Source organism: Rhodamnia argentea, chromosome 2 (genome assembly GCF_020921035.1).
Source record: "Rhodamnia argentea isolate NSW1041297 chromosome 2, ASM2092103v1, whole genome shotgun sequence".
Classification (NCBI taxonomy): Eukaryota; Viridiplantae; Streptophyta; class Magnoliopsida; order Myrtales; family Myrtaceae; genus Rhodamnia; species Rhodamnia argentea.
Genome location: NC_063151.1, coordinates 1,199,636 through 1,215,249, shown reverse-complemented (window position 1 = coordinate 1,215,249; position 15,614 = coordinate 1,199,636). Strand labels below are relative to the sequence as shown.

At 37.7% G+C, this 15,614-nt stretch overlaps 2 protein-coding genes across 3 annotated transcripts; one reads left to right on the top strand and one right to left on the bottom strand.

Moving 5' to 3' along the window:
* Nucleotides 1–177: 177 nt before the first annotated feature.
* Nucleotides 178–4,014, bottom strand: LOC115746358 (protein DCL homolog, chloroplastic). Of its 2 annotated transcripts, XM_030682084.2 has the most exons (4): nt 3,353–4,014; nt 1,396–1,510; nt 1,112–1,161; nt 343–554 (listed from the first exon to the last, which is right to left on the bottom strand). In XM_030682084.2, the coding sequence occupies exons 1-3, from the start codon at nt 3,676–3,678 to the stop codon at nt 1,138–1,140; spliced, it is 465 nt and encodes a 154-aa protein (XP_030537944.2). In that variant the 5' UTR covers nt 3,679–4,014; the 3' UTR covers nt 343–554; nt 1,112–1,137. The 2 variants fall into 2 exon arrangements, with proteins under 2 accessions (XP_030537942.2, XP_030537944.2); XM_030682082.2 differs by lacking the exon at nt 1,112–1,161 and having other exon boundaries at nt 178–554.
* A 4,918-nt stretch (nt 4,015–8,932) lies between these two features.
* LOC115746272 (reticulon-4-interacting protein 1, mitochondrial-like) lies at nt 8,933–15,394 on the top strand. Its single transcript, XM_030681978.2, has 7 exons — nt 8,933–9,071; nt 11,698–11,931; nt 12,077–12,150; nt 12,643–12,802; nt 13,060–13,179; nt 13,259–13,358; nt 14,981–15,394. Exons 1-7 carry the CDS (start codon nt 8,949–8,951, stop codon nt 15,160–15,162), a joined length of 993 nt encoding a protein of 330 aa, XP_030537838.2. The 5' UTR covers nt 8,933–8,948; the 3' UTR covers nt 15,163–15,394.
* The last annotated feature ends 220 nt before the right edge of the window (nt 15,395–15,614 follow it).

Below are 15,614 nucleotides of genomic sequence, written 5' to 3'. Positions count from 1 at the left end.
TAGCGAACTCTAAAACTGACTCACAGACAATCGGAAAAAAGAGATTGATACGGAGGAGGAATACTAATGCTGCCGAGTTTCACGATAGAACACATGGGGAATACCAACAACCCAGTAGACAAAAGGAGCATGAGAGAAAAAGGATGTAGGTAGGACAGCTCCGGCAATTGAACCAAATTCACAAGAATATTGCAATACCCTGTACTTTAAATCTTACCTTCTAACCTCCACAGAGTTCTCTGGGAATTGATTATAGCATAAGAGATGCAACAATAAGACGAATGAATTCCTCGGCATATGAATATGAAAGCTGTTACTTTCTTTCGTTTTTCAATTTTTTTGAGTAAGTTACAAGCGGAATGAGATAAATGCTACCGTCCATCAGTTTGCCTTCGCCGTCGGAAATGCCTAAGAATGAAGCTGTCCGCATATAAAGGATACTTCTTCCTGATGAGGCCTTTTACACATTTCCAGTAGGAAAAGTCAACTAACTCTCCATCTTTTCGGACTATGAACAAGCACCTTGAGCTTTGAAAATCAGGATGGTAGCCGACCTGTTAACATGACATGAAATAAACAGAAGTCTAAATAGAAGATGACAATGCAAGAGTATTGAAATTATTGTGGAGAACTACGGTGCAATATGACATGCAAACATACTGACCGCCACTTAATTGAGGAGGAGTGAAGACAGAGATCAACTTCCAGCAAGTATAATTCTTTTTCTTTCTCTATTTTATAGGTAAGTACAATTCTTTGTAGTCAGGATTCAGGACTTCAAAGAGTGTGATACAATGCAACCAAAAGAACTGTTGCTTGGACCATGAAATTTATAAACCAAGAATACATAAATACCCGTCCAAAACAATCATAGTTGCCTTTTTTTTTTCCAGAGACCAGCACATGTGGCAAAAGAATGTGTGTTTCTACCCAGCACAAACCCAAGGTTTCACAAGGACAAGGTCAAAGAACGTAAAAAAAGGATCTATTTTGATGTATTTTTAATAGTGAGATCACATTTTTTTTACTCTTTTCCAACCCCATGAATAATACAGCTTACGAATCTGCTTAGCTCAAACAAAAATTTATAGACCATCTTTGAAAACCAAACCTTCTAATAACAGATAGATTAAAGCTCTAAGCAAAGCTGCTATTTTCCACAGTTCCATGCACATTGAAGCAAGAATGTAGAGCTTCATTGAGCTTTACCATAAAAATCCGCTCTTGCAATAATGAATGATACATTAGTTACATCCTCATCAAGTACTGCCTATTTCGCAAGACATATATTTTCAGGCTGATGAAAAAAAAAAATAAAAAATCATGCATTGATGTAACTACTCCCGATTTTCAATGCATAAGTTGCTCTTCTTGAAAAAGAGGAGAGAAGGATACCGTAATATAATCAATTCCACAACCAGTCTTCTTTTCAAAGTCAGGATGATACGGAAGCAACTTCTCAAGAATGGTTCTCTCATGCTCTGGACTTAACCGGTCTCCGCTTTGATATCTACAACAAGATATCCATTTCCGTTTTTGTTAGTACCAAAAAGAATCCAGAGCATTTCAACTTATTTATCAGTTATTTGTTAAGATTAGGGCAATTAGGGACTTCTAGATGCTCCTATTGTTATCTTTTTTTCTAAAAAATGTCTAAATAATCTAAGACGCTCTCTAAGCACATGAATAATTCTCAAATATAGGCCCAAAAGCAGCTGAAATGGTTAAAAACGAGCAGAAAATGCACATGATATATTGATGATATAGAATGGATGTGCAGCAGCCAACATTCAGCAAACCCTATACAGATGTCCAACAACAGTGGTCAGCTTGCCATGGACTCTAATGACTCATACAAGCATTATTACATGAAACAACTTAGGAATTAGCACCCAACCTCTGGTCATGCTTTTAAAAATTGACATACAGATATGAGCAAGCATCTGGTTCTCTTTCCCTATGACTCTTGCCCATGAAGTTGATAATGCAAAATGTAAACAGATCTCTGAAGACAGGATAAAGGTAACCTTCCTATTACAAGGTTTGGACATACCTAGAACTATCACAGAACATTAGTATGCATATTACACTGCATAAAGTTAAGAATTAACGTTGTCATTCTGCTTTCTAGGACACCTGCGGCTGCCCATATGCTAAAAATGAGCAGTTATGTTGGGAATAAAGGACGAAGTGGAAAGGCAGAGAGAGCCTAAGCTGCAGCATGTTACAGAGTGGAAAATCAAAGATTGATAGGTAGCTTGAGAAAAGGAAGCAGAAGCATTCGACTATGTAGTATGGATGAAGGGCAAATATATACAATACTCCCCTTACTTAACTTTAGACAGAAAAGACATCAAGGAGGAAAGCTTGGTCACAAGTATACCAGAGAGTACTGCAATTTGTAATAGAGGACTCAGACTTGATAAATCTCAGACCTACAGAACTTTGGGTCCAGATCAATAACAGTCCTAAATTTGTGCCCCTTTCCAACCAAAACAAAAATGTAGACCAATAGAGGCACTAAACATGGAACCCTCGTAACATATTAAGCATCTTTACGGCTTGTTAACATAAATGAAGGTGCACATTTCCCTTGAATGATAACTGCCCGTGAATGTATAATGGTAATTGCCCATATTCCTAGGATGGCAAAGGCCTGCGGATTCTGAACATATAGTAGTAGTCAAACAACACAATTAAATAGTCTGAAATAGAATAAAGTCGAATAGTCACAACCTACCACTACTCAAGTGTGAAGATTTGCAGTATATGCATAGGTCTAGGGCATATAAATATCTTCAGTGTGTATGCATGCTGAAATTTAAGTCTGAGTCTATCTGCACATGCCAACATGTATCTACACACATGGGAGTACGTAAAGATAGAGTGGTAGACAGAAAGATAGCTGGATGACTGGCAATACTTGCGCAAATAAAAGAAATTCCAAGGCTGTTTCTCGATCACTCTTAGTGCAATCATACCATAATGTGCGCAAAGCTTTTGACCAGATTGAAGAAACTTCTAGGCATTTCCATCTTCCAACGATTGAGCAAACATAACGTGTCAAATCTTAATGGTAAGACAACACCAACATTGCAACAAGTAAAGCTTCCTACAGGGTGGAATCAGCCACTACACAATCCTCTCACAACATTCGGCTCTACATAACACCGCCCAACACGTGCCCACTCAATTAAAGCAAGCAAAAGCTCACGTGACAATAAATTATAGTGGAAGCAGACATTATCTCTTTCAACTTATGCCATTTTTATCGCGAATTGCAGCGAATTAGGCAGGATGCCATTGCTAACTTCTTCAAGTTACAGATTCACCAAAAGATATGAGGTCACACCTTCCAGAGTGCAGAATCATCCTCACAAAGCCAACCAGAGGCACGGTGTCCTCCAATATCTTATCCTCCCAATCAACCCATTCCTCCTCCGCCTCCTCCACTTCCTCTTCACTGTCTTCGGCTTCTCTGTCGCTCAAATTAGTCTTCTCAGCTTCTCCGGACGCCTCATCCTCCGCCGAATCTCCAGCCAAATCCTTCGCCGGAGACACAATCGGCCTCCGAACGAAGGCCGAGCCCAAGGCCTCCTGGCTGCGGACTTTGCCGCTCCCGGATCCGGTCCTCAGCGCGCAGACGGACGGCGTCGCCTTGTGGAACGAAAAAGGCATCACCAGAGGCGAAAATCGGGGCGAAAAAGGATTCCTCAGGACGTGGACGTGGACGTCGCAGTGCGCCGCCGGAAGCAGAAACCAAGTCAGTCATCAAGCTTCGCGGGTGGTGGCACTGGATAGATGGAGCGAACGACGAAGACGATGATGATGAGCCTCCGCTTCGAGTCTCATGCGTGATTGTCCGATGATCAAGAGCTCTTTGCGAAGAAGAAGAAGAAGAAGAAGAAGAAGAAATGGTTACTCGGTCACGTTTTCGTCGTCGCTCGTTCGTCCGTTCATTCAGTGAAGCTAATAAAGCTCAGCGGATAAGTGTAGAGAGAGAGAAAGAGGGAAAGTAGGCAGGGTGCTACGCGGCTTTCGTTGATATTTTGCGTGGTTCATAAAGCTTCTTTTACGGGCTGTGGCCCAATGACCGTGTGAGATTCCTACGAGTGCGGGCCCACTTAGTGACGGCCAGAACTCACGGGCCCCTTACTTAATGGGCTTCAAACTTGGGCTTTCCTCTTTCTGGGCTTTCTAATTTTGTACTCTTGTTTTTTTTTTTTGTCGAGCATTTTGTTTGGGAAAAATTCCAAAGAAAGGACTCAAGTATACTTAATTTCTCAAATAAGAGCTTAATGTGGATATTATTTCAAATAAGGACCTCAAGTGCTTAAATCGTTTCAAAAAAGGGCCCGAACGAAAGGCAATTCGGTCCTTTAATTATTTTAAATTTTTTCTTTTTTCTTTTCTTTTTCTTGCATCTCTTTGCTCTTCCCTCCCTTCTCCATCTTCATCGCCACCACCATATACATTGCCACTAACATTCCCGCATTCCTCTCCCCTCCCCTCCGGCGTCGCCACCCACCACCAAGAAGAAAAAAGAGAGAGATTCTCTTTGCCGCCGTCCCTCATCAACTCCGGGCCTCCGCTAAGTCGCCGGGGTGGTGCTTCACTCTCAATGGACTGCACCCACGATCGCCAATAGAGATCGCCGGCGATCATGAACTCGAGCACGAACGCGAGCGAATGCAACTGAACATAAACTGAAAGCCACGGAACTAAGCTGGAAGCCGAACCAAACTCGAGGAAAGCTCAACGATCTCAGTGAAGACCTCTTGTCGATCTCATGGTAGGCGTCGGCTGAAGAGAGGACTCCTACTCGCTCATTCACATTGGTTCATGGAGGCGATGAAGGTCGTCGGGCCAGAATTGGCGGACGGCTGCAAAGGATCGTCTAGCTCAGCCAACGTCGGGATGCTTGGGACTGCTTCTTTTCTCTCGCTCTCATTTTTTGTTGTTGTTCTGTGAAGTTTGAAGCATGGGAGTGTGGAGGTAAGAGGGGGTACGTGAAGCTGAACCAGAGGGAGTAGGAGCCTTCTTTCCTTTCTCTTATTTTTCAAAACTCCCTCCTGAAGCGAGCTCTCTGTCTCCTTCTTCTTCAGTCTTCTCGGCCTCTCAACTGAGCTTGCATTGCCTTTATGAGCTCTCTCTCCGCGTTGGTTCGCTTAGAACGACCCCCACGTCTAGAAACAGGGCAGAGGAAAGGCGTCACTGGTCTGAGAAGAATCGGTTTCGGTGAAGGTCATCGAACGACGAAGCTTGAGGGGCGTTGAGGATCGTCTTTTTTTTTTTTTTCTTCTATTGCTTAGTTGAGCTCTCTGAAGTCTCCATGGAAGTTGCCTTTTTTTTTTCTTCCTCTCACTCGCCCCCACATAACTAGGGAAGGGGAGGGGGATGCGGAACTGGCAGTGAAAGTGCATATGGCGCTGGCGATGGAGATGGAGAGGGGAGAGAAGAGGAAAGACAGAGAAGAAAAAGAAGAAAAAGAAAAGAAAAAGAGAAAAAATAAAAAATAATTAAAAGAGTAAATTGCCCTTCGTTCAAGCCTTTTTTCAAAATAATATAAGCACTTCGGCCCTTATTTGAAACAATATTCACTTCAAATCCTTATTTGTGAAATTGAGTGCACTTAAGACCTTTTTTTTGAAAATTTTCCTTTTGTCTTGGTTTGAATAGAATTGGGGGTAAGCATCGGTTCGGTTTAAAATAGGAACTAGCCGAAATCAGCCTAGTTAGCTGGATCCCGAGTCGATTTTTGGGGGAGAATTCGTTCTGCTCATTGCTCCAAGAACCAGCCTCGACGGGTTCGATTCTTGGTTCTAAGACTGAAAACCGGAAAGCCATTGGAATCGATCATTAAACCAATATTCATCCGATTTTGCACGTATTATTTTATTTCAAAAAAAATCTTGCATCCATTGATTATTAAACTACGGTATTTGATGCAACTGAAAACTCACATAACCGCTTGATGAAGACTTTTGGGAAAAATTATCAAAAATGTCCTAAATCTATTCAACTTTTGTCAATTCGGTTCCAAATCTTTTGATTTTTTTCAATATAGTCTTAAACCTTTTGCATTTATGCCAATTTAGTCCTAATTTTTTTTTTACCAATTCAATCTTAAACTTTTTATATTTATGTCAATTCAGTATATTCGATCAAACTTAGCTAGCTGGGGATGACATGGATCCTACCGGTCTTGACAGGAATAATTTTTAATAATATTTTAATATTTTTCAAAAAATTATTTTATTTCTTATTTTTATTTTACTGTTCATCTTCTTCATGCTTTCCTTTACTTTTTTGTTATTTTTTCCTTGTACTATTCATCTTATTATACCTTCTTCAACGACCGGCTGAAGCAGAGGGCCGGCGAGCACCTCATCGGCCATTGGTGCCGCCGCCGTTGGATGAGGACTGCGCTGAGGAAATGTAATTTTTGCATTTCATAACTTCGTAAGTTCTTCCTCAAGTGAAAAAAAAAAAAAAAAGTAGGTTCTTTGGTTCGATTCCGAGAAGGACTGACCAGTTTGGCTAACACCTCCGATTCATGAGGACCGAGAGCTGGCAGTGGTAACCCGCTCAACCTGAAATTAATCACCTCTAGAAATGACATGTTTGACGTTCAGTAGACTCGGTCAAACAGGCGAGCTAGGCTGGATCCGGATCTAATATTTGCCTTGCCTCAAAGATGGTAACTAATGCTCGGGCCGAGTCAAGTCAGGTGGACCCTTTCAAAGCGGAACACGCCGGACTCATTCTGTTCACGTTTCGCGCTAAGCAGGCCATCCATCCCATTGCAATAGAAGAACGACAAAGTGCGCCCAATAAAGAAGAGAAGAAGAAGGGGGAAAAGTACACTTTTAATATTAAAAGTTATGCACGGAGATCACTTTGATATCAAAAATTTAAATCGGATCACTTTAGTGTCAAATTTTTTGAAAAACGATCAATTTGGTGCCAAGTTCGATTTGCTCCGTCCGAATTCCGATGTGACACTTTTTTATTAATATTTGTGGCTCGCCGGAGGTCCACCGTGGAATATTTTAAAAAAAATTGAATTTTTTATTTAACATAATTTGAGAAATAATCTGACAAATAAATAAAAAGAAAAAAATAAAATAAAATAGAGAAAATATTGTAGGCGGCGAAGGTTGCTGTAACTCTCGCCGTCGCCGCCCCATCATCGCCGGCACCATGCCCCACCCTCGTCGGCAATGGCCGTCTAGGGTGGGGCACGGCCAGTGGAAGGGGTCGGCGACGCCCGTCGACCATGTCCCACCCTCGTCGGGCATTGATGGCGACGGTGGGGCGGTGGTGGCTAGGGTTACAAGAACCGTAGCAGCTTGATTTTTTTTTTAGTTTTTATTTTTATTTTTTCAACTTATTTTAATTTATTTTAAATAAAGTTTTTATTTTAAAAAATTTATGTTAGCTTTTCTTTTTTAAGAATTTTATTTTATTTTAAAAAAAATTTCTGAATTTTGAAGTCCACGTCCACGTGGACTTCATTTTTTTTTTAAATGCCAATTAAAATTCAAAAATTAATTAAAAAATGCCACGTGGCAATTTTGGATGGAATTTTTGGCCGGATGCATTAAAGTGATCCTTTTTTTTTTTAATGACTTGGTACTAAAGTGATCCGATTGAAATTTTTGGTACCAAAGTAATTTCCATACTCAATTTTTGACACTAAAAATGTACTTTTGCCAAAGAAGAAGACACAAAAGAAAAGGATGAGAGCCGTTGACTGAGTTATTTTGAGAAGCAAGCAATCAAATAATAACATAAAAAAAAACAAGAAATTAAATTAGACATCTAATTCATGTAGTTCGATCGAATAGATCTATGTACAAGAGGAGAGCAGCAATAAATTCCACTATCTATAAGTAATACAATGGAGATTACAAAACCACGTTCGAGTCACTTAATTGTCTTTAACATGTATAGTAATAATGTAATATTAAAATATTAAAATTTACAATTTAAAAATATATGAAAAAAAATTGCAAAAAAGTTTATAAAACCGGTTAGGAAAATGCTACTTCTAATTTTCTTAGTGTAATTCACGCTTTTGCTTGGTCGATCACGGGTTGACCAGCGCGCTTCAATTGAAATGTTCAATTGACTTTACCTATGGGTGCTTCGATTGCAGTATAATTACGCAAATGCATTAGAACTTATTAGGGATTAGTGAATTCGCCTACTGTTCTGTGAACGCAAGTGGGGGTTAATTATCACAAATTTTAATTAATGTTCTCTAAGTGATTAAGAGATGGCCGAGATTAATCAAATTGCATGAGTAATTAAAGGTCAATCCTAAGGTCATTCGATTTTTGATTTAGTGAACTTCGCAGGTTGTTTGCATGTGTAATCAAGTGGGTTTTTATTGTTTATGGTAAAATTAGGTCTACACCTAAAGTTGGGTCTTTTATGGGACAAGGAAAATTTATGGTAAAATTAAGATTGGACTTAAAGCCAATATTTTTAATGAGACAAAATAAATAATGCTGAAATAAGGATCAGATTAAAAGTTGGAGATTTTTATGGACAAAGAAAGTTTTGAATAAAATTGGTACTAAAATTATAGTTGGGTTTTTTTTTTTTTTTTTTTGCGGCATTGGCAAACTTGTTAAACTGGTGGGTTAGGTCGAGTTTGTGTCGATTCATTTATAGTCATATTCAAATTGATCCAGTAACCTATTTAAGGCCCATTTATCCGACCAAAAAAAATTACAATACAAATCTATTTTTATTTTTGTAATAAGTTTTTTAATGTTGGATATTTTTTATTGTATTTTGTCTTTATTTTTATTTTCTTTCCTTTTCCTTCTTATTCTTACGAAGTACGGTCGGCGGAGCACAATTTACAGGTCTAGGTTTTAGGCCCCCGCCGAAAGACCGATATGAACCCCACCGACATCACCAGTTGTAGAGCCGTTATGTTGCGGCGGTTCGGCAGCCCAGAGGTGTTGGAGTTCGTAGACAAGCCCTTGCCTCATCTTAAGGATGATGAGGTCCTCGTTCGCACTCGCGCTGTGTCCATCAATCCAATTGATTTTGCAGTGAGTTACTGAGCTGCTTATTTATTTATTTTTTTGCTGGGGTCCGGTTTTGCTTCTTTTTTGGCCTGCCATAGCTGATCAAAAAAGGATTTTTTGTTGTTGTTGGATGCCTTAATTTCTTAGTTTTGGGAAATTTGAAGATAAAAAAAAAAGGACTTTTTTTGTTGTGTCCATTGATATTGCAGTGAGTTTTTCGGTCGAAGATATTGCAGTGAGTTACCGAGCTGCTTTATGACTTCGGTTTTGCTATTATGTGGTTCTTTTTGGTCTCCCTGAGCTTATCAAAAAAGGATTTTTTTTTGTTGTTGTATGCCTTAATTTGGGTTTTTTTCCAATTTAATTTTTTTAAAAATAATATTTACAAAAATATTTTTTAAAAATAAATTTTTATAAAAATATTTTTTAAAAATAAATATTAACGGATTTGGGCCTCGCTCGGCGGTTGGGCTGCTGAGCAAGCCCATCTCCTTTTTTTATTTTTATTTTTATTTATAAATTTAGTTTTTTTAAGTGTTTTAATTATTTATATTTATAATATTTTCATATTTTTTAACATGTTTATATTTATTTTATTTATATATTTTTTTTGCGAAGCTTATATTTATAACATAATTAGTATTAATTAATACAAAACATTATTAAGATTTATAATTCATAAATAATGTTGTAATTATGTAATTAATTGAAAATATTCACATAAGGAAAATCCTCAATACCAAACGAAAAGAAACTCTAGCCGCAAGATAAAAAATAAAGCCAAAAAAAAAAAAAAATTCGGGAGCGTTGCCCCCGAACCCCCACGCCGATTTGTTCGCACCACAAAGAAGATTTGTTCGCTTGCTCCAAGTTGGGCCTATCGGCCCAACTCTCTCAATCACGAACCAAATCTCAATTTTTCCTCCATTTTTTGGGCCGCACAAAAATATGTCGGGTCGGATCATAAACCGGACCGGGTACATAAAATTCAAGACATATATTAACAATATATTAAATTAATTGAAAATATTCATAATATAAAATTGGTAAAATATTCATATAAATAATGTTGTAATTATGCAATTTGGTCGGCTAAAAAGATTGAAAGAGGAGGAAAGAAGGAAAGGAGGATTCATTTAATATCGAGAAGTAACATCGAAGGGAAAAAAAATGCAAAATTGACAAGGTCAGGACAAAAAAAAAAGAAAAAGAAATGCAGACAATATAAAGGACGAATACACCTTTGGTCGTGACCTTCTTTGAAATAGTGAGCACATATTGTGCCCTTATTTGAAATTTTTCAAAAAGGAAAGTTCGCTCGGAAAAATATAAAAAGCATCTCCTTATTTTTTTTCTTATCACGAAAAGCTCAGCGTTTAGTGTCCCATCCACGCTATTAGAAACATCGATTTGGGCCGTAATTATTCCGCACCAAACCTCACGAAAAGCTCAGCGTTTAGTGTCCCATCCACGCTATTAGAAACATAGATTCATTTTTTTTTTTGGGCTCTATTTTTTATACTGCGGCTATGGTTTCTTTTCGTTTGGTATTGAGGATTTTCCTTATGTGAATATTTTCAATTAATTACATAATTACAACATTATTTATGAATTATATATCTTAATAATTTTTTGTATTAATGAATACTAATTATGTTATAAAGATAAGCTTCGCAAAAAAAAAATATAAATAAAATAAATATAAACATGTTAAAAAATATGAAAATATTATAAATATAAATAATTAAAACACTTAAAAAACTAAATTTATAAAAAAAAATAAATAAAAAAAAGGAGATGGGCTTGCTCGGCGGTTGGGCTGCCGAGCAGCTAAGTCGGCCCACCAGGCCAGCCGCTCGGCAGCCCAATTGCCGAGCGAGGCCCAAATCCGTTAATATTTATTTTTAAAAAATATTTTTGTAAATATTATTTTTAAAAAAATTAAATTGGAAAAAAACCCCCTTAATTTCTTCATTTTGGGCAATTTGAAGGGAAAAAAAAGACTTTTTTGCTGTGTCCATTGATGTTGCAGTTACTGAGCTGCTTATTTATTACTTCGGTTTTGCTATTATATGGTTCTTTTTTGGTCTTCCAGAGCTTATCAATTTTACTTTTTGATGGATGTCGTGATTCCTCGATTTTGGACAATTTTAAGATAAAAAGAGAGACTTTTTTGATCCATTTAATCAATTATGTGATCTGACAAACACAATTGAAAGTCGCGATGAGCTCGATCTCTTTAGGTTGTCCGAATCTCCTGGTTTTCTCCTAAACCTAGAAACTCTGAATTCGGAATGTGTAGCTTTCTTGGATTGCAGAGAGTTATGTATTGGTTGTTGCCGTTCATAATCGTGGATAGGACAGTGAAGTGTATTGGTAATGCCTACGCAATTTTGTCTGGCATGGATTGATATCAAGTTGACGGTGAGGTTTGGTTTGATACTTAAGTAGGTACATAATTCACTAGTTTGATTCAATTAGTGTTCCCTTGGGAACAGTTTATTTAATTAAATGATACGCACAAAAATGCGCGGTGTCTAAATTTTTTTTCACCATATATGTATGGTTCAGTGACCCGAGTCTTATATGTTTTGGAGTTATTTCACAGTGCGCACTGTTGTGATATGGTTATAACTCATTCTGTTTGCAGATGCGTTCTGGCACTGGTTATGGCTACTCCGTATTTAAACGACTTCTACCTCTCATTTTGGGTCGCGATATCAGTGGAGAGGTTGTAGCAGTTGGAGCTTCAGTACAATCTTTTACTGTAGGTGAAGAAGTTTTTGGTGCTTTGCATCCCAGCGTTCGTAGGGGTACCTATACTGACTATGCAATAGTGTCGGAATTTCATCTTACTCAAAAACCGAAGTCAATTACACATGAGGTAGACGTCGAGTTCTTTTATGACGTTTTATGTGAGAGTATTTTTCACACTTTTATTGGACTTGCAACTATGTATGTAGTGCTCTTAAATACCGTGCTTATTAGCTAGCATTAGAAAATGACATCTAAAGCGTCACATCTTACAGGAAGCGTCAGCCATCCCTTTTGCTGCACTGACTGCATGGAGAGCTTTAAAAGAGACTGCTAAGATACGTGAAGGGTATGTTTAGAGTTTCTACTGCATGCATCTTTAGAATATCTCCATTTTGGACTGAACTTCAAAGAAGGTTAATGATTTGCTTCCAGTTGCCCAATGTGGTGTCTGACTTTTCTCTCTCTAGTTGATGTTCTTTTTCTATTTTGATCTTCATGGCCCTTCTTCCCTGAGTTTTTGAAAAACAATCAACTTATTAAGAAGGAAGGTGCGTGGTAGACAGCAAGACTGTCTTTGATATATGGTCCAAAATGAAGAAAATTCAAAGTTTGTTTGATTTTCCTGGCATGGGATGGAAATATTTGAGTTCTTTAATTATTCTGTCGTAGTGAAACCAATTTGTTTCCCATTGGGAACTCCAATGGGCTTTCTATTTTTGAGTGATGTGTGTAGCTCTTGTTCATGGTAAGAAATGATTTTCTAGTAACTCATCTATTCTGATTAACTTGGTTGTTATGGAATTATAGCTTTAAGACAAATTCTTTTACCTGTTGTAAGGGAAAGGGTGCTAGTTATTGGTGGTGGTGGAGCTGTAGGTTTTGCAGCAATTCAACTTGCAGTAGCTCATGGATGCCAAGTTGTAACCTTTTGTAGCAGTCAAAGCATTGATCGGGCTTTGGCAGCTGGCGCTGAGCAGGCTGTTGACTACATAGCTGAGGTATGCCATTGGTTTTGTGTTTAAATTTTATAGTGGAGAAAATCATTTATATGGTAAAGCATCGAGATTGCTCGACCATGGAAACTAATCGTATGTAGGCATCTTTGTCTGTTGTATTGTTGAATCTATTTATTCATTTTGTGTGTTTGCTTTCACCATTTCATGACATGGTTGGTTTTAAGAAAAAAAAAAAATTCTTCACATTGAATAGGGAAGTCCTGTGCTTATTATAACCAATGATTACCGTTGCTCGACAGAACATCAAATTGGCAATAAAAGGGGAGTTTGATGCGGTTTTGGATACTATAGGTGGACTAAAGACCGAGAGGATAGGCATTAATTTTTTAAAAAGAGGTGGACATTATGTCACTTTGCAGGTAGGATAAAGCGTAGTTGTATGTTTTTCTCCTTTTGCAGAGTATTGCAAGTTCAAACTTCTCTCGATCTTTGTTGCAGGCGGATGCAAGATCAACGGTTTTTGATATTCTTATGGTCCCTGGGGTTTCGGATTTGTTTGGGATGAAAAACTTTAACTACTACTGCTATTATGGAATAGGTATGGTTATGCTTTTCTCTACTTGAACCTTCCGCACTAGATGATCAATATATAGACAAATCATAATTTTGGCTTTACTGCTAGTGTGTCTTAGCACTCTTTTGCATTGTCCAAGTCTGTCTTTTGTTTTTATCCAAAATTACAAAAACCTCAAGGTTGAACGGCTTAGTGATATGGCCCTATTTGGTAGGGTCTCGGCCAGTAAAATATGGCAAACTTTCATGGTTACCATGCAGGCTTGCACTTCCCTTTTTTTTTTCCTTAAACTATTAATTTGCTGGAGCATCTTCTTATTTGAATGATTTGATTCCTCTATAGTTTGAAATAGAATAGAGGTCAACAAAGAAACATATGGAGATATGATAGTTGCAACAAACTGAAAATGGTAGGAATACTTTTTCTTCTGTATGGGAGCTGGCTAGATGTAGTACAGCTGTTGCATCTCCATTTTGTTCCAAAAGGCAGCTTGAGGTGAGGTATGGTTATGCTTTTCTCTACTTGAACCTTCCACACTAGATGATTCAATAAATAAACAACTCAAGACATTATTTTAGCTTTGCTGCTAGTGTGTCTTAACACTCTTTTGCATTGCCAAGTCTATCTTTTGTTTTTATCCAAAATTACGAGAAACCTCAAGGCAGAACAACTTAGTGATATGGCCCTATCTAGTAAATCTAGGGTCTCTCTCAAGATCGCTTGACAAAATATGTCGAACTTTCTTTGTTACCATGCAGGCTTACACTTCCTTTTTTTTTACATTATTAATTTGTTGTACCATCTTCTTATTTGAAAGATTTGATGCATCTATAGATTAAAATATAGAGGTCAATAAAGAAAAATATGGAGAAATGATAGTTGCAACATACCGAAAATGGTAGGGATTATTTTTCCTTTTGTATTGGAGCTGACTGGATGTAGTACAGCTGTTGCATCTCCATTTCGTTCCAAAAGGCAGCTTGAGCCTCATAGATTTCTTTCTAGGTACATTGCTGTTAACTGTGCTAGAAGTTCAAACGGTCTTATAGCAGTGAGTTGTGCATATACCAGCCCTATGAAACTTGCCTGATTCACATTGAGCCTTTATAGAATGGGCCAGCCCCTTTCATTTAGAAGATTAAAGAAAGCTTGAGAATTTGATTTCGAAGTAAGTTGAGACCTGGAAAATTCAGCATGTGATGTATTCTCGGATTCTTCCTCAATAAATTTTGCGAATTAATTATCTATGTTCTTTAATGGTTTGTGTGTCATTTGACTGGTCTATGTTTTTTAACTAGGAAGAAATTGGAATGTGCTTAGGAGTGTTGTGCATAATCTGCATAACTCATCAATTTAAAGAAATTGACTGAAGAAAGAAAAGCTGTTATATAAAGTATAGGGATTGAGGATCATGATGTGGGCATATCAATCAGCTCCTGAACTTGCGAGCTCTCAATTCCCGTTTTATTTGTTTCTTCTATTCTTGCTTGGGAAAGTTGTGTTTCCATATTCAAATTCATGCCCGTGCGATAGTATACTTTTTACATAACCTGATTTATATAGAAAAACGGCATTTCCTGTTGACCACACCAGTATATATATATATATATATATATTACTTCTGTCTACCCTCTTGATGGCGACAGATTATTCCTATGCATTCATGGAGTCCAACTGCTTTGGGTTGGAGGAGATCCGCGATCTATCTGAAGCCGGGAGGTTGTATATACCTGTTGATAGAACATTCCCAATTGCACAAGTGAAGGAAGCACACGAGGCTAAAGAGAAAAGGAAAATTCTCGGTAAAGTGGTGCTGGAATTCAGTTGAATCGTGAAGAAGCAAATGTTTTTGGCCCTCCACAACAATAACCAGGAATTTGTTTGATTCATAATATTTATTCACCTTGGAACCTATGAGCATGCGAGCACATTCTTTTCAGAATGTGTTGATAAAACATCTCGTCTCTCCTTTGTGAAGAATGAATACTTGCATATGTGGATGCGTCGTATGTTCTGTTGGATCGTGAAGGGTATAAATTCGCTGACTTTTGATTGTCGATTTAGTGTGTCTCGACTTGCCTCCTCCTTTGCTTTGGGTGCTCTCTATATATATATAGGCAAATTGGGTTGGTGTTTTCATTTGCAGCGGTTGGTCGTCAGCTATATATATTCTTGCCTTTTAATTTAAAAATAAATATTTAGAATAGATTTAAAAATTTAAATAAAATCTAGTGATTGAATTAAACATAAAAGGAATACAAGTACATTAAAAAGTGTCTT

Coding starts and splice junctions, on each gene's coding strand:
- LOC115746358 (XM_030682082.2), bottom strand. CDS start 3,678: ATGCCTTTTTCGTTCCACAAGGCGACGCCGTCCGTCTGCGCGCTGAGG. Junction 1,511..3,352: donor ATGATTCTGCACTCTGGAAG/GTGTGACCTCAT, acceptor ATCTTGTTGTAG/ATATCAAAGCGGAGACCGGT. Junction 555..1,395: donor GTGGAATTGATTATATTACG/GTATCCTTCTCT, acceptor TCATGTTAACAG/GTCGGCTACCATCCTGATTT.
- LOC115746272 (XM_030681978.2), top strand. CDS start 8,949: ATGTTGCGGCGGTTCGGCAGCCCAGAGGTGTTGGAGTTCGTAGACAAG. Junction 11,932..12,076: donor CGAAGTCAATTACACATGAG/GTAGACGTCGAG, acceptor CACATCTTACAG/GAAGCGTCAGCCATCCCTTT. Junction 12,151..12,642: donor ACTGCTAAGATACGTGAAGG/GTATGTTTAGAG, acceptor ACCTGTTGTAAG/GGAAAGGGTGCTAGTTATTG.